Genomic DNA, 21,968 nt, shown 5'->3' on the forward strand with positions numbered 1-21,968 from the left:
CAGAGAAAACATATGTTCACCTTCCTACTACCAAATTTACAAACTGACTATATCTATGTCTCCTCTTTCTCCCGCCTGTTTAATTATAAAAGGGTGGTGCCTCCTGCGACTGAAGCTAATCCTTCTCCATGTATTTTTTTTTTAAAGGGGAACCTGGACCTCATACTTGTGAAGCAGGTGCTCAACCACTGAGTGCTACCTGCTCCGTGTATTTTGGATCAACAGAATATAACCTCATCCATTGCCAATTATTTTGCTATTGTTCCTCTCGCTGGATCATCCCCATTGACATTATTTATTTATTTTAATGTCTTTTTTAAAAAGATTTATTTATTTCTATCCCCCGCCCCACCCTAGTTGTCTGTTCTGTGTCCATTTGCTGCGTGTTTTTCTTTGTCCGCTTCTGTTGTTGTCAGCAGCACGGGAATCTTTGTTTATTCTTGTTGCGTCATCTTGTGTCAGCTCTCTGTGTGGGCGGCACCATTCCTGGGCAGGCTGCACTTTCTTTCGCGCTGGGCGGCTCTCCTTACAGGGCACACTCCTTGCGGGTGGGGCTCCCCTACGCGGGGGACACCCCTGCGTGGCAGGGCACTCCTTGCGCGCATCAGCACTGCGCATGGGCCAGCTGCACACGGGTCAAGGAGGCCTGGGGTTTGAACCGCGGACCTCCCATGTGGTAGACGGACACTAACCACTGGGCAAAGTCTGCTCTCCCCTCCCCCCCACACACGGACATTTAAACATAGTTGAATGTCTCTCCATTTCTTTCCCTTTCTTTTTTTCCCTTCAGGCCAAATATTTTGGAAAAGTTGTCTAAATTAGTTATTATTTCTTCACTTCTCAAATATTTCAGTACAGGTTCCACCACAACCTGAAGCTTCTCTCCGTTAGCTCCCCGATTGTCTTCATAACCATCAGTTACTGTTCCTTCCATTGGCTCCTTGACAACTCATTCATCTAGTTGCCTTTTACATTTAAGTGTTCCTTTTAAGTGTCCTGGATAGGCTCATCCTCCAGCCCTCTGCTCATAGAAGCTATTTTTTTCTAGCTATTTTAGCCGCATCCATGGATTCACCTACCATTCTAGGCTAATTACATTTGTTCCTCCCAGACTCTTACTGGAAGGTAACAGGAACTCAGCATATTGAGTGCAGTACTGAGTGTCGTCCCCCTAACCTGGTTTTCTTCCATTGTTTTGTTTCAGTGAATGGGAATACAGGCCATCTGGTTATATAAGTCTGAAATAAAAAGACAGCAGCCTCAACACTTTTCTCTACTTCCTGTCTCCAAAAGACCCAACCCCAGGCCCTCTTAATTTTTTACCTTCTAAATAGTGCTCAAATTCGTTACTTCTCTAAACTTCACTACCTCCTTAATATTGGAAGGTGTCTTCCATTCTTGCTCCCCTCAAATCTGTTCTCATAAGCAACCTGAATCTTTTCAAAACAGAAATATGAATATGTGTAAAGCCGCTAACTCCCCATTGCTCTTAGGATAAATGACAAAATTCTTAAAACGGTCTGGCTCCTTTCTACCCCTCTGGTTTCATCTCGCACTACTCTCATGTTTCGGCTCTACGGTCATTTTCTGAGGCAAGTCTTCCTGACTCCTCAGGTGAGGTTGCATTGTTTTGTGACCTGCTTCCATAGGACCATGCTCTTCCCTCCTATCCCTGATAACCCTCGGATCAGTATCCCCTCTGTGAGAGAGGGGTCATGCCTGTCTTTGCTCATCCTTTTACCCCGGGGGCCTACCATACAGTAGACAGTACTTTCTGAATGACTAAAAATCCAAAAAATCCCAGTTTAACCACTTTCCTTTCTCTTCCTTCTCAGGACCTCTCTCTGATGGCTCCAAAACCTCCACTCTCAGCCTATGGCTTCATTCTTCCTGTCCAGCCTGTGTGGTACCCATACTCTTGGCTGCCCAGCATCTGAAACTTGCCCTATTTTGGGGACTTCTCTGTTGTTTGGCCATTGACAGAAGCAGCAGAACCTCATTTCGCTCTGCCACAGAGGACCAAGGGGGCAATCTTCTCTTGTCTCCTCCCTGCCAGGGCCCAGGTACCTAACGGCTGGACAGAGGAAGTGTTCTCAGCTAGGACTTTAAATCCTGAGCAAGTGATGCAAAAAGAAATGAGCCTGGTCTCAGGGCAGTGGCCTAAGGGGAAGGCCTCCTGCCCAGAATGTTTCTGCTGCCTGACCCCTCTTATTACTTAATGCTCCTTTCTGGAGCCTAGTTTTTTTATTCTTCCTCTGAATCCTGTGAACTACCTCACATCCTACCAGTAAATCCCTTTTGTTCTGTCTGTGGTACCAAGATAACTTTGAGACCTCCAGTCTTCACAGTAGTGATTACAGTTTTGGACTCTGGAGCCAGACTGCTTAAGTTTGATTCTTGCCTTCATTTTGGGCAAGTTACTTAACCTCTTGTTGCTTTAATTTCCTCCTCTCTAAATGGGGCTGATAGTAACTACTTCATAGTTACATGAAAATTATAGAATTATGTGCAGAGAGCTTAAAACTGTGTCTAGAAGGAAAGTGCTTGATAAATATGTTGGTGGTGGTTTTTTAAGGAGGTATTGGGGATTGAACCCGGGACCTTGTATACGCGAAGCAGGCGTTCAAGCACTGAGCTATGCCTGCTGCACTATATTGGCTATTATTGCTGACAGTTTTCTGCTTCCCAAGTCAGCTAATCATCTCCCCTTTTCTTATACTTCTGACTCAGCCATTTTCAAATGACCTCACCCCCTTCTTCACAGAAAGAGAAGTCATCAGACAAGTGCACTTTCAACTTCCTGCTATCAGTTACTAGATCCGTTGTCTATGTAACATGAGAACAGGGGCCCCTCTCCTGTCTAATCTTAGTCCCTTCGCCAGTTCAGGATCTCATCTCCCACTTCAGCTTCTTTTCACTAGCCTCCTCCCCTTAGCCAATGCCAGTGCCTTGGGCCTTCGTCCCTTTTCCTTCTGCAGTGTTCCCTGAACAAACTTACTCCTATGGCTTTAATTACCATCTATGTGCTGATGGCTCCCAACTCTGTGTTCAGCTCTCCACACTTTCCGTCTTTCCTCCATCAGACTGGTGGTCCCTCCTCACTGTTGCTGCTAGTTCCAACCACCATAATGGATCACTATATTGCCCTCTCTGGTCTGCCTGCTCCACTCTCACACCTCTACCCTAAAACACATGCACCCCCACCCCCACCCCATTATCTTCCAGGAACTTTCCACTCCCCCACAACACTTGTGGCCTGGGGTTCCTCAAGGGGAGCACCACTGGTACTATTGCCCCTGCATTGCAGGACACCCAGCATCTCTGTGCAGCTGCCCTCTTCCCATTAAATGGGTCATTGTGACCAGTAAAAAGCATTTCCATACATTTCCAAACCCCACAGGGGGCGGTTACTCCCTTCCATGAGCTGCTGCATGATTTAACCCCTCCACCCTTCACCTAGGATATGGCACTTCCAGCCAAGTTTTGTCATTTTACATGGGGTACTTCCTCCCTCTCGGCTCTTCCCCTGGGGTCCTCTTGACAGCCACCTGTGACCTTCATCCCAAGTGCCCAATATCAGGTGGCCCAGGGTCTGTCGATGGATGACTGGAGATAGCAAGCAAGTTCAAGAGGGGATTGGAAGGCCAACGGGCTCGGCCACAGCTGGCAGAATGCGCCCTCTGGCGGCCACAGCTGTGTGGCATGCTGAAGAGCCACAGGTGTGTAAAGGGACCAGCCATTTTCCTTTCTCTGGGTGATGCCGCTTACTGGCTTTAGGCATTGGATTGTGGGATAATCAGTGCAGGACAGCAGCATCGAAGTCCTGCATCACCATGGAGGCACTCCTCTTCTGGCCTGGGCACTGCCCCACTCCGGCTGCCACCTCACTCCTGATAACCTGCACTGTCATATACACCTGACCCCACTGTTTCCTTCCCTCTCCCTTCCACTCCCTACCTTCCATGTGCAGTTCTAGCACGTGGGGATGGAACGCCTCAGCAATGGCCATCTCTGGTGCCGAGGCAGACCTGACGATGGCCCAAGAAAGACTTCTTGGTTAGAAACACTAAGGACTTAGTACTAAATCTATTCTTGCCTCAGCAGGCCTGTCAGCATGTTAACAAGTTAATTTGTCCATTTTAAAGCTATCTCCTCTCTCAGATTTTATTATTTTCTTCTGGACCTTCTCTTTTGCCTTAAATTAGTGCTCCTCTGTATTACTGTGGATATATTACATTGATAACCACGAGTACCTCAAATTAAGTATATCAAAAGCTAAACTCAACTCACTTCTCTCAACTCCTTCCTGGCTAAGAAGCACCCCAAGTGAGAAACAGAGATGTGAGCTCTGGCTCTAATTCCTCCTCTGCCCAAGCTGTATGACTGTGGCAAGTTACTTAATCTCTGAAAGCCCGAATATACAAAGTTGGAATATTAGTTGCTAAATGGCTTCCTCTGATGCCCATCACTTCCAGAAAAAGTCTAAACTAGGAAAACTAGCCATTAGCTATGATCCTTGGCTAACCCTCTAGACCCATTCTTTTTTTTTTTTTTTTTAAGATTTTTAAATTTCTCTCCCCCTACCCTGCTGTCTGCTCTGTGTGTCCATTCGCTGTGTGTTCTTGGGTTGTCAGTGGCACCTGGAAACTTTTTGTTGCATCATCTTGTTGTGTCAACTCTCTGTGTGTGCGGCGCCACTCCTGGGCTGGCTATGTTTTCTTTGCGCAGGGCGGCTCTCCTTGTGGGGCCCACTCCTTGCGCGTGGGGCTCCCCTACGTGGGGGACACGACTGCATGGCAGGGCACTCCTTGCATGCACCAGCACTGCACGTGGGCCAGCTCACCACATGGGTCAGGAGGCCCCGGGTTTGAACCCTGGACTTCCATGTGGTAGATGGATGCTCAATACATTGAGCCAAATCTGCTTCCCTAGACCCATTCTTACTTTGAATTATTTTCAGTTTCTTTCATATACCAGGTATAGCGTATATGCTGTGCTCTTTACTTGAACATCGTTAAACTAACCTCTTCTCTCCTACCCCCAGCAAACTAGTTCCTATCATCTATCCTTCATGTTTGAGCAAAGAAGTCATAGGGTCTGGAAAGCCAAGCTTGGTTAGGTGCCTTTCCCTTGAGGGTAGAAACTGTCTTATTCACCACTGTATTTCCTCCAGCAGCAACACAGGACCTAAAGTATATGTGTGTTGAATGAAGGAAGCAAGCAAAAGACATAGAGGTGTTTTCAGGAACATGTATTACACAGGTCTGAGTGCAAGAAATGGTAGACAACTGTTATGATTGCTTTAAAAGCTCATCAGGTGCCAATGCCAAGTCCTGATGCTTTCGAGAGCCCCTTGGTTCTCGGCCCCTCTGGAGCAGGCTGAGCCCAGGTTCCTGGGCATGAGGGCAGCCTCTGCGCAGAACATCTTGCCTACTGTCACCTGAGGCATCAGGCACTTTGGTGATGCCCAGGGCTGGCTCCAGCTCCTCTTTCTCTTCTTGTGGACACTCAGGCTCCCATGGCCAGCTGTTACTGGAAACCTTACAGGAAGGTGATTGGGCCAAGCCAGGGGCACTGGATGACTGTGACTTCCCCTTCTGCCTGGGAGACAGGTTTTCGGGATGGCCTGGAGTTGTAGTTTCCGAATTCTGGGGGCTGGTCGGCCCACCTTCCATCATTGCCTTTCTGCCTGGAGATGCCCTGTCTGGGCCCTCAACAAGTAACTGCCAGGGCCATGGGCCAGGTTTCCCAGGGGTAGAGGCAGTGGCAATGCAACTGGCGGTGATGTGGCCTGAAGAGCTGGGGCAAAGTGCTGTTAGTGCCTGGGAGTGGAGGTGCCGGGCCTTCCAGCAGCCTTCAGGGGGAATAGGGTCTGGGGGTCCAGTCCTTCCCAGGCTGGGGGCTGGTGAGGTGCTGGCAGCCTCAGCAGAGGCTTGTGGGCTCCCAAGCTGCCTCTGGGGAGCACAGGGGCTCTCTATTCTGGGAGGCCCCAGTGTGATTCCTGTTAAGAGGCCTGGGACCACTGGACCTTGGCTCCGGGGGACACTGGGCAAGAAGGCATTCTCTTCTCCACCCTCTCCTACTCCTCTTGGGGGAGGATTCTGGCCCATTTCTTGGTTAGGTGCCAAGCCTGGCTCTTGCATACCCTGGCTGTTCTCAGGCCCCTCATCTGTGTCATCCTCTGAGGAGTCTACCTCACGGATGGCTTCTTGTTTCTGCAGCGATTCTCTCCGTTCTGCCCGGTCCTGTCGGAGGGTGCCCAGGGCCCGTGAGGGAGCAGGCTGCAGCACCCCTTTCCCTGGCAGCGCCCCCTTCCCAGAGAGCACACTCCTGGTCCCAACTGCCTCCAGAGGGCTGACTTCCCTGGGAGGCAGTTCCTTCTTTAGCTCAGGGTGGGGTAGATCAAGGCTGTGCTTATGAGAAGTGGTTAGTTTCTTCTCAGAAGCGGCAAGTGCAGCCGCCAGTTTCTCAGCTGACTGTACCCTCTTAAGCAGTGGTGAGCGGGGTGGCTCTGAACTCTTGGGCCGTGAGAGTTGCCTGCCTAGAGGAGGCGACGAGTGAAGTTTGGTGGAAAAGGCTTGGGCTCCATGGCCAGAAAGGGGTGATGGGGAACGCTGGGGTGAAGCTGCCGGTGGTGGAGGGGAAGGGGTGTGGGCCAGTGGCGACAGTGGAATGCTGCCTGCTGACTTGCGCCGTGGAGAGCGGTACTGGCGTTGGAGCTTGGGTGCCAGACCATGCAGGGAGCTGGGACGTGTGTGTCCAGAGCTTGCTGGAGAACTGGGCACACTGGAGCTTGGGGAGCTGCTCTGCGATGAATTCCCTCCCACTTTGCACAGACAGACAGACGGACACACAAAAGGAGGAGAGGGCAGAACAGTGTTAGAAGTGACTCAGGGCAAGGCAGAACCTATCTTAGGAATGCCCCAGAAATGTCAAGGTTACCCACCAGGGAGTTACAGTCCACCCCGAACCCTCCTGGAACTTTCAGGGTGTGGGCTGAATGACATTCAGTGTATGGGGCCTGAGAGAAGCCCAGAGGGGCTGCACACTGTCCTACCTCCCAGGGGTTGTTTCTGTGATCCTCAGGGAGCCCTTCATACCTGAATGCACAGCATCGGGAGTTACCCGGTAGCCCTGAGTGGGAGATCGGGGCGAAAGGCTGTGGCTGTGTGTGGGAGAGCCTGGCCCGCTTTCTCCTGATGACAAGGAGCGGTTGAGGGAAGATAGGCTTCGGCTAGTGTGGAGCAGGGTTGCCTGCTTGGTGATCTTCCGGAACAGGGAGCTCCTTTTCTTGCTGCAGATACAAGGGCCAGTGGATGCCTGAGGTGGTACTAGGGTTAGGTATACACTGGGCCCAGGACTAAGACCAGGGAGCCGGCACACACTAGCACCCGGGTGGCTCAGTGCTGGCCCCCTGGGCTAAGTTTTGCTCACCTTTCTTGCCCATCCTTGCCCCGGCTCCGCTTGCTCCTTCGCGCCATCTTGGCCTTGTAGCTGCCCCTCCGAGCAGGCCCAACCTTAATGGATGTGTTCTCCAGGGGAGTTGTTGAAATAGACACCTTGTTTCCACTCTGGAGAGTAGAGCATGAGGTTCAGACTTAGGCAGTGACCACAGTCTTGCCCCTGCCTTACCCCTGGGCATGGCTCTATCACAGCTCCAACTCCTGTCCTTGCACCATGTCTGAACCACAGACCTGTCTTCCCTCTTCACAGTTAGGAAATGGCTCCCACTGGAGCCTCAGAGTGATCTGGGAGTAGGAATGTAGAGGAGAGTCATACCTGTCCTGTTCTCCAGTTCTACCCACAGCACAGAGGATTCCAGGCCTGGGTCAGTGAGGGTACTGCCTTCTGGAGAAAACCCTCTGCTTTGGCCACACCCAAATTCTGTGTATACGTGTTCTGTCCTCTGCCAGATGTATGTGTGCCCACCTCTCCACTCCCTGAGGACCAGTCACAGACTCCCAAGGCTGATGTTATTCAGGGACCCAGCACTAACCTTCAGGATCAGCTCTACCACCTCGGTGTGCACCAGCCCATGCACTGGCTCCCCATTGACGTGGGTGATGAGGTCCCCCTGACGAAGCCCCGCCTCACTGGCTGGACCTCCATCCTCCACGTGCTGTCCCAGGGAGAGAACAGTCCTCAGCCTGAAGCCCCAGCAGGAAGCATGGGGCCTGGTTCTGCTCACCAGCTATGACCCCTTCATCCCTACTCCTTGATTTCTGAGGGAAGCATGGGCAGGGAGAAGCAGGGGCAGATGGGCTCCACCAAGGGGGAGGTACAGGAAGGGGAATGTGCAGGAGTGATGAAGTGGAGGCACAGCTCTGGATTCTGGATGGCCAGACATACCCACACCATGTGGTGCACTGTGTAGACATCTGAGTCGCCCATGTAGACACGGATGGCCCGCAGGGTAAAGCCATACTTCTTGCCAGCTCGGTGGATGATGATCGGGGGCCTCAAGCTGCCAACGGCTGGCAAGAAGTCCCTGCTTGGAGAAGAGTCTCTGGACGATGGGTTGGATGACTGGGAATGTGGGGACATAGGACTGGCCAATGGAGAGCAGGTGTGGTGCTCTGGAGGAGGAGAAGGCAGGACTTAGCCCAGCCGTGCGCCCAGCCCAGGCCCCTGTCCAGTCTGTTGATGTCAGAACCAGCTTTAGTCACAGACACATCCTGAGGTCCACCTCCTCACAGCCCTTGCCTGGCAAAGCCCTTTCATGTGCCCAGACCCTCGCAGAGCCCTGGGTATTGGGGGGGGGGGGTGGTGGTATAGCAGCTGACATTGAGTGAGTGCTTATTATGTATATACTAGGGACTATATAAGCTCCTCATACATATTTAAACATCACAATTATCCCCTGAGGCTGCTACTATTAATACCCACACTTTAATGAAGAACCGGTCTTAGTGGTGTTATGCAACTTGCTCAAGGTCAAGAGCCATTTAGTGATGGAGCCAGGATTTGAATGTAAGTTCTCTGCCTTCAGAGCCTGCACTTCTTACACTCTGCTAGCCGGCCTTCTGGCACAAGCACTGTCAATGTCAGACATCACTGCACACATTCAGAGACAGCCAGTCTTAGGACACCGGGGCACGCAGTGACCCCAGTCTCTCAGATGCTTGCTCCTCAACACACACTCACACATACACATCTGCTGCATATAGTCCTGCTGCAGAGATTCCAAGGTCCTTACTGTAAATTTTCCCTAGTTCCCCAAGGGCCTCACCTGCAGGAATGAGGAGAGAAAGAGCAGTGGCTGAGGCAGACTTGATCACTTTGTTGACAGGGCGAGTGGAGTGCTTCTCAACAGAGTCCCCAGAGAGCAGCCGGTGGCGGGCCCTGCGCACAGCCAGGTCACTGATGGCCTTGGCTGTGGCTCCCTCAGCCAGCTGCGAGACCCCACGGCCTCCTCGGGTCTCCATGGCTGTGGGTCAAAGAGAACAATGAGGCCTGCAGTGCTGCTGAGCCTCCCTCCCGGCCTGCCACCCTTCAGCTCCTCTGCCAGGCCCTGGCCCTTTGCCCACCCGGCCACACCTGGCCCACCTGGCCATACCTGGCCTGGAACCACTGCTCTGACCAACAGCCTCCTCATCCAGCGTCAGCCGCCGCTCCAGTGGCCGTTCAGGGACAGGCCCAGACATTCCTTCTCCTGATGAGGGTGTCAGGAGCCATGTGCCCTCCTGCTGCTTCCTCCTGGGGGTGCTGCTGGTCTCCTCAGGGCCCTCAGGGAAGCGGGATACATCCAGGAGGCCTGAGCAGCGGCGCCGCACCGTCAGCGGCGGGCTCGAGTCGCTCTCTGTGTGGGATGACTCAGACACTGACAGCCGTTTCCGTAATCTGTGAGACACAATGAGGTGAGACGGCCCAGACTGTGTTCCCCTCTTGCCCAGCCTTCCTTAGGGGCACACAACTCCTCTCCTCAGACATTCCCCCAAGGACCACCCTAGTAATGCCCCCTCACTGCCACTGGCATGCCTCCTCAGCATTTTGAACCTCTCCCATGATCTGGGGCGACTGATGGATGGCAGTGCCGCCCACACTGAGTGAGCTCTGGGTGCTCACATCTCAGGGGAGCCGATGACCCAGCTACGGTCTCGGCCTTTCAGCCCTGCCAGGCCATCTGAGCGGTCCTCCTTCTCTTCACTCAGGCTGCGCTTGGTGGGGGGTGGCGTCCGGCGCTCCTCAAGCAGTGAGAGTCGCTCCATGCTACTATACACCTGTGGGCACAGGGGGTTGGCACTGACAGACATACCCCCAAATGGTAAGAGAAATCCTCAATACCAGAAACCCAGGAATTCAGTCAGATCTCCCCCACCACACAACACAGACCAGTTGACTATTTGGGGAAGCAGCTATTCCATTGGTCTGACCCGACTTCCCACCACCCTCTCCTGTGAGGGCCTGCAGTGGTCCTAGAGACCCCTGACACAGCAGCAGCCCCAGCTTTCTTCTCCTCTTTCTCTAGCGATGGCCCCATCACCATCTCCCCTAGCCTGCTGCAGGCATGTCCTTTGACAGGTCCTCTTATCCCAATCTGCTAGCCTGCTCCTCCCAGCCCGGGCCTGCTGCACCTTGCTGAACCTTGGAGAGCAGGAAGAGAACTGGCGGATCTCAAGGCATCCATCCTCACTCACGTCCTCCTCGTCTTCTGAGTCCACGTGATGGTATCGCTCTGAGCGGGCTGGGTCAAACAACCAGGACAGTCTCTTCAGAGGCCCCTAGTCGTGGCCTCCTTGTGACCCTATCAAACCTCATCAGGACCCCAAGAAGTTGCTCCTGATGCCAAGGGCAGGGTGCATAGGCATTTCTGGAACAAACAGGAGGACCCCACTTCACTCTGCCCTTCCCTGCCTTACTGTCAAAGTAGCTGGTATCATCCTCCGACTCCAGCTGAGGAATAAACTCAGCCTTCTGGCGAAGAAGTCCTGTCCAATCCAGACCCGCAAAGAATGGGTGCTGTTTCACCTCACAAGCATTGCCTGTGGACAGGGAGGTTATGAGCAAGGGGGTAGGATAGGCCATGCAGAGTCCAGGACAGCAAGTGAGAACCCAGACCTCAGCTCAGGCACCCTGCCCTCTGTTTACAGGGAGCAGAGCAGAGTTTTAGGACCCAGGGGACTGCCCACACCTGAAGCCTGAACCTCCAGGCTGTCTAGACGCAGCAGCCCCTCCCCCTCTTTCACAGGGATGAGAAAGTTAGTGAGGCCGTCATACCTGTGCCCAGCCTCTCCAAAGGATTCTGGTGGAGCAGTTTAGAGGTGAGGTCCTGGGCCTCTGGGGGTAGTGCCTCATCACCCTCAGGCCATACAATCTCATCTGAGGAGTCATCAGGAATGAGAGAGAAAGGGTATGGTAGAGGGTTAGAGGAGGGGCTCAGAAATTGGGGGTAGGTATACAGGAGGGCCCCTAGGATAGAAAGAGGGAACGGAGGCATTGAGAGCCTGGCCCAGAGCCCCTGAAAACCTTGCCCGAGGTCCCAATTCCTTAAGTTCTACAGGTCCCTCCTCTATGGAGAGTATTGAACACCCTAAGGCCATGGCCTGCTGCTCTTTGACTAGGGTGGGCACTGCCAGGCAGTGACTGCCCCTGCCATTACAAACTCAGGCAGACACGCCCAAGCATGTGCACACATACAAAGAACTCCCATTCACAGGGTATGCACATACATAACGCATGCCTACCCATGCGCATATGAAAATGACACAGGACAAGCCCAGGAGATACATAAGGGCGTGTGCACATGCACACACAGACTCATGCATACATCTAAGATGCAAGCATGCCAAACACACACAATTGAGAACAAGGTCTCGGGAGCCTCACAGGTGCATGCATAAAACATATTTGTGGATCCAGAATCTACCTCCCCAGAGGCCACAGTGATGGTACCTACCACTGATCACTTGCCCAAAGAGCTCCTCCGGAGTGTCTCCAAAGAAAGGAACGCAACCCACCAGGAACTCATACAGGATTATGCCCATGGCCCACCAGTCCACTGGCTTCCCGTAGCCCTGGCGCAGGATCACCTCAGGCGCAATGTACTCCGGGGTCCCGCACACCTGAGCAGAGAAGCCAGCCTGGCTCAACATTCTGAGGCAGCTCACTGGCATGATGGCCGGAGGGGTGAGGAAGTTCCCTCAGAAGTCTCTGAATGAAGACTCAGCTTACCTTAGTTAATGAGGGGCACCAGGGAATCAGAGTTGGAACTATCAGTGGTGAGTTGACCTATTTCCTAATTCTAACCAGGAACCATTACTCGTGAACTCTCAACCCCTCCTCCTGGCATCTGGTCCCCATGACTGGCCTCTGCCCTCTGGCCTCCCAATAGAACAGAACCTACTAGTTATGAGACTACTACAGGGACTTGAGAATAGTCACAACCAAAAATGTCAAATCAGGGAACATCCAGAGGCCACTCTCAGGAAGCTGGGCCACAGAACAATGGAAATTTGGAGTTGTGTTCCAAGACCAACAGGCCCCAGGAGTGCCTAGCCCTAGATTCCGGATGGGAGGTTCAGGACTGATCTCACATCAAACTCTGTGAGTGTCAATACTTATATGACCTATTTTCTCCAATCCTTGAGGAGGAAGATGGCTTGGGATTTTAGATCCATATGATTCTCATGGCATACCCTGTTTTCCAAATGTACCATTTCTCTCAGTGCCTCCCTGGAACTAACAGAAGAGTCAGGACTCCCCGTTTTTTGACACCCAGCTACAGGGTGAATGTGTGGCTCCAAATCCTTATTCTAAGTCCTGGAATTTAACTTCCAGGGTCCCAACTCTTTTTCCTTACCTGCTTGTCCAGGAATTCCCGAGCATCCTTTTCGATGTGGCCTTCATATAAGTTTGTTGTCAGACTCATGAGGCCGATTTTAGAAAGTCCAAAGTCAGTGAGCTTGATATGCCCCATGGATGTAATCAGGAGGCTGGGAGAGCAGAGAAACACAATTATGGAGTTAATCCCTGGTTTTCCAAGAGTGCTGATTTTAGCACCTGCCAAATTCTCCCAAAAAGGCTTCTAGGGGGTTCTGTTGGACAAACAGGGTAGCTTCAGCAGGGAGAACAGTGGCTGTGAAAACATAAATACCTCTGGCTCGGTGAGTACTGCATTCTGTACAGGCAACTGGCCTGTCTTGAGCACATCCCACCCAACTCTATTTCTAGTCACTGCCCTCCTTTTTACCCATACTGGTGGTAGCTTATCAGTCACTAAGAGAGACTTTCTTCCAGAGAGCCAGCCTCCACCTAAGGCTGTTGTCCTAACCATTCCTTATCCCTTCTCAACCTGGTGACTCACAATACCCCTGGATTCAGAGAGGGGAAAAGGGGCACAAATCCTGTTCCATGTCCATGGCTGGTCTTAGGAGAGTTGGTTGGGAAAAACCATGTATTCTTTACCAAAGGCTTCACCCCACTACCCCTTTATTCTAATGACTGTTAAATCAGTATCTCTTTCATGAGTAGCCAACTACTCTAATATCTTACAGGCACCACAAAGTCAGCCCGTCCAAAACAAACTCCTATCTTTCAACCTGTTTCTGTTACTTACTGAGCTTTGTGATAAATACTTTAAATATATTCTGGCCTTTCAAGTTTTTACAGAGTAACAAAAGTAGGTTTTCCCTCTTTAGAGAGGAAGAACCTGATGTTCAGAGATACTGAATTAGCAGACCCAAGCCACTTTTACTACAGAAGACATCCCAGACTCCTCCTGCTCCCTTACTTTTTTCTATCCTTCACCCCTAACCTTACCTTTTCCTTTCTACTTCCCCACACTATCCTTACTTTTCTCTCTGTTCTGGTCATATTTTATCGTTTTTGGCCTGGTCTACTACAATGGTCCCAATGTCTTTTTCTCCTGGCAAAGTGAGCTTCTTAAACTGAAAAAAAAAAAAAAGTACTGAGCAGGTCATTCTATTATACCTTCAGTCAACAGGCCCTGCAAAGGCTTTCTAGGCCCCTTTAAAATAAATCCCCAATTTTTAAAACAGAAAAAAAAACAACAAGAAAACAAAAACTCTTAGCAAAAGGATCCTTGATGATCTGGCCCCTGCCTCTCTCTAGCCTTATCTCTTACCAATAAGCTGTGGGCATATTATTGTGCTATCTGTGGTTCCTGAACACCCATGGGCCTTTGCAGATCCACACCCAGCTGTAGAAAGCTCCTCCTGCCTTTTTCCTCCTGACTAATCCCCTCTGAAAAGCAGCCCAGACACATATGTGATATTTCCATCTCCCCACCAGACTCAAGTTCTACAGGTTAGAGACTACATTTACAGTTATGTATTCCCAGCCTAGAACATACTGCTTGGCAGAGTAGGTGTCAATAAACCTTGGGGCATTTGTTCAGCCATGTACAAGATGTGATTCTTTTGTTCCTGCTTGGTTTCTTGAACATGTCACTGAAGACTTAGGATGTCCTGCCTATGGTCTTTGTGTCTGGGGCAGCCAGGGGGCTAGAGGCCCAGATGAATCCCCACATGGGCATTGTTTTCTAGCAGCCATTCTGGAATATATTCAAACATGTTGCGTTGCCTCCATTTATCTGGGGACCTAAGAGGGAGACCCTGGATGAAGGACCCAGAGAGTTGGGCATACTTGTCAGGCTTGAGATCACGGTGCACGATGCCATAGTTGTGCAAGTACTCCAGGGCCAGCACGGTTTCCGCAAAGTACAGACGCACCATGTCCACAGGCAGGGCCCCAATGTTCTTCAGCAGAGTGGCACAGTCTCCCCCTGCAACGAGCCCAGGTCACCATGAGGGAAGGATCCTATTTCCTGCTCTGGATGGTCTCAGGCTTACAGTCTCTGAGGCCCCAGAGGAGGCAGCCTCATGGAATACTCTGCTGCTGGAGACTGATTCTAGCCTCTCTGTGGCTGACCTGGGTGGGAAACATAGCGTGGAATGGAGCGGAAGTTGAGGTGAACCTGCCAATGGCTGTCGAGGGGATAATAACGCTTGGGCCAGGGAGGGAAGGAACCCAGGCCTCTGTGCCTGTGGCCTGACTTGAAGGGATAGGACTAGGTAATATTAGGACGGGAATCCTGTATGTTGGAAATGCATCTGAGAATTCAGCATTTTTCCTCCCATTTATTTCCATTCTGTTGGCTTCCTTTAGTTTCTAAATACAGTAACACTGGAAAACTCCTGGCATGTGCCCACTGAATTCAAGGAGGAGTTTTGTTAAATGTCAGTTTCAATACCTGAGTGGAATATTGTAGAAGCTGTACACAGCAGTGGGACAGGGAGAAGGAAGCCCATTGGCAAAGCTGTTGCCCCTCTCCAGAGCTGGGCCCCGTGGTGCTCTACTACCCCATCCCTAGAGCATTTGCATGGTTTTTAAGGGTGGCCCCTTCACAGCCATCTGTCAGAGTAATGGCTTTCTTTTCTTCCTTGGGTCCAGAGATAATCCTTCCAGCACCAACCTGGGGCTTTTGGGGCTCTGTTACCGCCTCTGTTCTTGCCTGGTCCTAGCAGTGGAAGGCGTGCAGGGTTCAGGGATGCAGGATTCTATAGTTGCTAGGCTGCCATAGCCTGTCCCAGAGTGCCCTTCATAGCACCTGACATGGGCAGCCCTCATAGTTATTGCTCCAGAAGCCTCTCTCTGTGAGAGGCAAAACTCAATGCCAAAGAGGGCTTGGGAAACTGGGCCCTGAAACTTCACCCTTATGCAAAGATGCTGATTCCAGCTTAGGACCAAGTCTGAGATTGTGCCATGGCTTCCACACCAGGCTACCTTTCCCCCAGTACTTTTAGTACCTTCAACATACTCCATCACCATGCACAGGTGGCGCTTGGTCTCAAAGGAGCAGAACATGCTGACCACAAAGGGGTTCTCGGCGAAAGTCAGTATGTCACGCTCCACGAAGGCCTGTTGGATCTGGTTCCGCAGGATCAGATTCTGCTTGTTGATCTTTTTCATAGCAAAGCGCTGCCGGGTGGATCTGTGCCGTACCAGGAACACAGCCCTGGGAGACACAGCCCGTCCCATCCCCATGGGTCCTCAGCACCTGAGCTGTGCGTTCCACCACCCAGACCTGGGGTGGCAACACTGCCTCCTTATACTTCATAAACACACAGAATATGGAGCAGGGATGTGCTGATCAATGAGAAAGATCTGGGTCTACCTGGCTCATAAAGCAACTAAATGTCCTGACAAAAGAGACCTGATATACCAAGATCTGAAGACACAGCTCAACTCTTTCCCTGAGTTCAAGGAGTGGAGTGTTTTACCAAGAGGGGTGGGGATCTTGCCTGGAAAGGAACAATGACCAGGTGTCAGAGGAAACTGAGCTCTTGCCTCTCCAGGAGGCTTCAGGGAGAGAAAGGGTACATACACCCTGAGGCATCTGCTGCCTGGAGGACTGAGCATCATCCTCTTCCAAGAGGAAGAGCCCAAGGCCTGACTCAGCTCCAGTCCCTGCCACACCCTGACCCCTGCCTTTACCCATAAGCTCCATTGCTGATCAGCTTAATGGTTTCAAAATCCTCTTCAGTGGGTGTCTTTTTAGTTGGCAGAGAAGCCCCACGGCCCTGGAAGACAAGGGAAAAGGCAGGAGGCAGGTTTGCTTCTCAGAGCCCATGTGCTTGGGGAAGCTGTGGCTTTTAGCCTAGCTGCAGCCTCCTGTCTAGTCTTCTCCAGCAGCTGAGTGACTTCTCAGACACTGTTTGCAACCACCCACTGCCCCATCCCTCTTTCAGAAGCTTTCTTAAGAAGCACTCACAGCCATTTGCTTCATAGGACCCAGGCTCCAAAATTGTGGCAGGAGCTCAGGACCTTTACCTCGACGGAGTCATCTGTCTCCGGAGTGTCAGGGCTGTCATAACTGCTCAACTGGACCATTTCTAGAGACAAAGCAAGGTGAGAGAAAAGCATATGTGGCATGGTCAGGCAACTCAGCAGTCCCCTGAGATCACAGGGCAGGCGCATGCAGGGTAGGCACCTATGCTCGCTGCAGCCACCTTGGATGCAAAGCCAGCACTGTGGCCCTATCCTCGGTATTCTCACAGTTTTTGGATCAGGAAACAAGCCAAATAATAGTGTCATCCCTATTTCTAGAAGTCTAGTACCATTCACAGGGCCTGGCAGATTCTACAAAGCTTCCCTCAAACTTGGGACGCTTCCTGGAAGGCAGGGTGCAAGATGGGCTGCCAGCCCCCATCCTATTGGCCCCAACTCTGCTCTGATGGACGGGGTTGAACAGCAGAGAAGGGAGGAAGCAGAAGACCAGACACTGGGGCCTTGGAAGGTCACCTTTTATGTGGTGACCCAACCTGAAGCCCAGAGGAATGGTAGATATCCTCTGAAGCCCTGTGCTGTGACCACCCCAAAGACACAGGACGACTTGTAAAGTGGCTAGCAGGAGAGGTGGTCATTTTTGAAAATGTGACTGTGATCTCTTTTGTCCTTGGGCTCCAATCCCAACCCAGCTGGACCCAAAGCAGTCCAGGTAGGGCTATATGAGATGTGAACAGCCATTCCAAACGAAAGGCTGTTTTATGACAGAACACAGGGGCCCTCCCGTAGTCCTAAGGCCCTTGAGGCCACACTGACTACACATCCAAGCTAAAGGCTCTTCTCCAAGTGGCTTCTTTGCTGTTCGAGCTTGTGGGCTGTGGGGCCTCTTGACAGTCACCAGGAAGCATGCTCACCCTCTAGGGGATCCCGTGTAAGGCCCAGTTGGCTAATGATGTAGCGGGGAATATCACATTTAATCCCTTGTCCCTCTTTGGCGTGGCCCTCAGCTGCTTCTAACAGATGGTAGAACTCTTCGGGGTCAAACTCCTGTACCAGGGAAAGAGGTTGTCAGTGGTGTGTGAGAGCTACAAGTAAAGGCAGCTGGCCTCTTTGATTTTATAGCATATACCCAGACTGGGATGAACAAGAAGACTTTCTCTTTATTATGGGAGCCATCCACCCTCAAATACCCAGAAACACCCGGATTCAGGGATCATGAGACTGGGGACAAAGCCGTTTCAGAGGTTACCTCTAGATTGGCCATTCTAAGCATATGTTGACTTCCCAGCAATAAGGACCAGAGCTTTTGATTTCAAGGACACTCAGCCTATTACAACTGGTCCCAAGGCTTCCCTGATGTGTTCATGTGCCTAGTGAAGGTAACAGTCCTGGTACACACTCAGTTACAGGCCATGAGCTGGCACTCACAGCCCTGGCCCATGCATGCCTTCTGTTATTTACTGAACACCTCCTGCATGCTAGGGGCTGGAGATCCAATGTGGGAAACAGAGCATTAGCCCTGTGTGCATGGAGCACATAATAATGAGGGTCCCATTTACTAAGTGCCACACTCTGGGCTAAGCCCTTATAGCAAGGCTGACAGAGATGAACTGACTTGTCCACAGTCAAAGAGGGAAGAAAGAACAGAAAACCTACATCCAAAACCAGGTGTGACTGTGTTTAACCTAGTGAAACTTTCTTTAGGGAGAGGCCCCCTGCTCAACCACAACCCAGGCTTCACTTTGAACTTAGCTTTCTTCCCCTCTAGTATCACTCTTTTGGAGAACTATAGAATGACCTATCTGGATATAATCTAAGCCAAACTCGAAGTCCTTTTAATTCTTCATTTTAACTCAGCCCCCATGTGGTCATCTTTCTCATAAATACCCTTCCAATCCCCCTCTGACACCTGTTCTCCCATCATTGTCCTAGTTCAGGCCATCCTAATCTCTCACATGATTACTTTAAGTGCTTCTGCACTCATCCTGCCGGCTCTTCCAATTCACCATTCATATTGCAGTCAGAATAATCTTCCTTAAAAGTAAATCTGATGAAATAGAACTCAGAAATAAATAGGAACACAGTCAGGACATACCATGTTATTTCACTTCTGTGAAATTGTACAAAAGGCAAATGTATGCACAGTGAAAAAAAGCAATCAGTGGCTGCCTGTGAGTGGAGGGGATGGAGTGAGGAGCAGGAGTTAATGAAGAGGGGCAGAGGGGAACTTTTTGAGGTATCAGAAATGTTCTCTATCTTGACTAGGGCAGTGATTATACAAGGGCATTTGTTTGCTAAAACTCAATATTTAACTGTACACTCAAAAGTGATATTCTTTAGGGTCCTGCCCTGATCAAGACGGCAGAGTGAGAAGCTTCAGGGGTCTGATCCCCCACAGAGGCTTTGAACAACTAGCAAGAACTGGCAGAAACATCTTCCTCAAAGCTCCAGAAAACAGTTGAAGGACTGCAGTAACAGAATGAGGGTCAAATCAAGAAAAAGAATACTTAAAAGCAGTAGGCTCTCTTGGTGCCATCCCTGGCTGGCCCCTCTCCCACCCCTTACCCGCTCAGTGCAGAGCCAGCTGGGCTCCCAGTGCAGATCCCAGTCCCAATTCCAGAGGGAGTAGAGTTAACCCTTGTGTATATAACCGGAACATGTATATCTGGCCCAACTGGTTTGGTGGCGGCCTGAGGGACTTTAGAAGGTGGCTCACAGAGCTCTCCTAGAGAACACTGTGGGAGAGCAGTCAAGTGGCTGCCTGAGGCAAGGGATTGTTAGCTGTAGGACATACAGTGCAGTGCCCCGACTGGGAGGAAACTGCTTCCTAGGAAGAAAGGACATTCATAACCATGTAAATGGGGGAATGCCTATGGCCATGTGTGCATGCTCCAGAAAGAGAAAGACATACAGATAGGTAGTGGTATAGCTCCCCAAAATAGTGAAACAAGACACAGGCCTCTAGACTTTGGCCTGGAGCTATTCTCTAAATTCACTGTTTAGGTAAGCCCTGAAGGACAGCACTTGTACAGGTCAATCTGTAAGGACTGGGAAGGTGTTTTCTTTTTTCTTTTTCTTTTTCTTTTTGGTTAGCTCCTGGCATTCAAGGAAAGCTCTGTCATAACTCTAGCTGTATATAAGCTTAAGGAGCAGAAACCTCAGAGTCTAAACTCCAGTAATAATATATTAAAACTATCAAAATGTCTAGGTTTCAACAAAAGATTACAATATAGACAAAGAAAGTAGAAGTGATAATCCATGCTAAAGAGAAGATTAAAGCATGAGAAACTATCAATGAGGAGACCAGACCTGGGACATACCAAAGACTATAATAAGGTGGTCCTAAATATGCTCAAAGAGCTAAAGGAAAACATGTTCAAAGAACTAAAGAAAATCAGGAAAATGACAGATGAATAATAGAGAGATGGAAATTATGAAAAGGAACCAAACAGAGCTGAAGACCAAAGTAACAGAAAATAAAATTCCCCTGAGAGGTTTAACAGCAGATTGGAGCTGGCAGAAGAAAAAATTAGTGAACTTGAAGAGAAGATAATTGAAATCATCTAGTCTGAGGACCAGAAGAAAGACAGAATGAAAAAAGATAACAGTTGTCTGAGGAACCTGTGGAACACCATCAAGCATACCAATATACATATTTGGGAGTCTCAGAAAGAGAAGAGAGAAAGGGGCAGAGGGAATATTCAAACAAATAATGGCTGCAAACTGCCCAGATTAAGGAGATACATGAATATACACATCCAAGATATTCAACAAACTCCAAACAGGATAAACTCAAATAGACCTAAGCTGTAGTTTATTATAATCAAACTGTCAAATGCTAAACATAAAGAGAGAATTCTGAAAGCTACAAGAGAGAAGCAACAGTGGAATGACATAAGTAAGGTGCTGAGAGCAAAAAGTTGCCAATCAAGATTTTATATCTTGCAAAAGTGTTTTTCAAAAATGAGGAAGAAATTAAGACATTCCCAGATTTAAAAAGCTGTGAGAGTTTGTCACTACTAGACCGCTCCCAAAAGAGCTGCTAAAGAGAGTCCTGCAGGTTGAAAGGTAAGAGCAATCAACAATAGATCAAAGCTGAATGAAGAAATAAAATTTCTGTTAAAGGTAAAACATGTGTAAATAGAAATGCCAGTACTATTGCATTTAGGGTTTGTAACTCCACATTTTACTTCCTATAGCATCTAAAGGGTAAATGCATAAAATGTAATGATAAATCAGTGGTTTGGAACTCAATATATAAACAGGTAATTTGTGACAAGAACTACATAAAGGTAGGGGGCAAAGGGGCATAGGAACATGGTTTGTGTATATTATTGAAGTTAAGTTGTTATCAAAGCAAATGAGATTGTTATAGATTTAGGATGTTAAATTTAGCCCCATGGGAACTACAAAGATATTGGAGAATATGCAAGCTCACAGACAGAAATTAGAGTACAGGTGGCCAGGACTTTGGAGGCAGGGGAAACAAGGAGTTAATGTATAACAGGTGTAGGGTCTCTGTTTTGGGGGATGGGAAAGTTAAAGTAGTGGAAGGTGGTGAGGGTACTGCTATATTGTGAATGTGAATAATCCCACCGAATAGTGTGTTTGAGAGTAGTTGAGATGGGGAAGTTTATGTTGTGTTTTTGTTCCCACAATTGAAAAAGAAAGAAAAGAAAGAACTACTAAAGAGACTATGGCATGATACTGGAAGAAGGAAAAAATTACTGCAAACTTGAAATGCTTTGTATGTTGACGACTGCCTTATATTTGTTCAAGGTCAAAATTACCTTTCATGCAGCCAATATCATGGGGCAAAAGTAAAGTCAGAAAATGAAAGTGTCTGGAAAGATAATGTGCGGATAAGGAAAAAGAAGGAGCAGTTGCTGCAGGAAATTGAAGGTCAGAGAAAAGAGCACTCTGAGCTCCTTAAAAAACCAAATCCTTGGAAAACCCAGAAAGATTTAGAAGGAGCTATGACTGAAAAAGATAATAATATTGCTGCTTTGACTGAATGTATTTCCCAGTTGAATTGGGTCTCTGAAAATGTGTGTGAGGGAAAAAATACAGGAAAGAATGGAGAACTGGCAGGTAACATGAACACAAAGATGAAAATTCAAATGACATAGATCATGGTTGTCTCCCAGGCAAAAATCACCATATCAGCAGTTAAGGATGATCAGAAGCAGTAAAATGGCAGCTGAGAGCCTTGATGTCCATTA

At 49.6% G+C, this 21,968-nt stretch overlaps 1 protein-coding gene across 9 annotated transcripts in view; it reads right to left on the reverse strand.

Moving 5' to 3' along the window:
- Positions 1-5,236: 5,236 nt before the first annotated feature.
- MAST2 (microtubule associated serine/threonine kinase 2) overlaps positions 5,237-21,968 on the reverse strand; it is a 236,912-nt gene continuing 220,180 nt past the window's right edge. For all 9 annotated transcript variants that reach the window (XM_058303653.2, XM_058303651.2, XM_058303652.2 and 6 more), the window contains 18 exons: positions 17,661-17,793; positions 16,792-16,853; positions 16,456-16,541; positions 15,768-15,976; positions 14,605-14,743; positions 12,800-12,932; positions 11,897-12,062; positions 11,218-11,319; positions 10,860-10,982; positions 10,575-10,684; positions 10,066-10,220; positions 9,557-9,840; positions 9,230-9,427; positions 8,350-8,576; positions 7,997-8,119; positions 7,435-7,571; positions 7,101-7,294; positions 5,237-6,826 (listed from right to left, as the gene is read on the reverse strand). In XM_058303653.2, the coding sequence (XP_058159636.1) occupies positions 5,292-6,826; positions 7,101-7,294; positions 7,435-7,571; positions 7,997-8,119; positions 8,350-8,576; positions 9,230-9,427; positions 9,557-9,840; positions 10,066-10,220; positions 10,575-10,684; positions 10,860-10,982; positions 11,218-11,319; positions 11,897-12,062; positions 12,800-12,932; positions 14,605-14,743; positions 15,768-15,976; positions 16,456-16,541; positions 16,792-16,853; positions 17,661-17,793 (4,116 nt within the window). In that variant the 3' untranslated portion in view covers positions 5,237-5,291. The remainder of the gene's footprint in view (positions 6,827-7,100; positions 7,295-7,434; positions 7,572-7,996; positions 8,120-8,349; positions 8,577-9,229; positions 9,428-9,556; positions 9,841-10,065; positions 10,221-10,574; positions 10,685-10,859; positions 10,983-11,217; positions 11,320-11,896; positions 12,063-12,799; positions 12,933-14,604; positions 14,744-15,767; positions 15,977-16,455; positions 16,542-16,791; positions 16,854-17,660; positions 17,794-21,968) is intronic.

Source organism: Dasypus novemcinctus, chromosome 9 (assembly GCF_030445035.2).
Source record: "Dasypus novemcinctus isolate mDasNov1 chromosome 9, mDasNov1.1.hap2, whole genome shotgun sequence".
Lineage (NCBI taxonomy): Eukaryota > Metazoa > Chordata > Mammalia > Cingulata > Dasypodidae > Dasypus > Dasypus novemcinctus.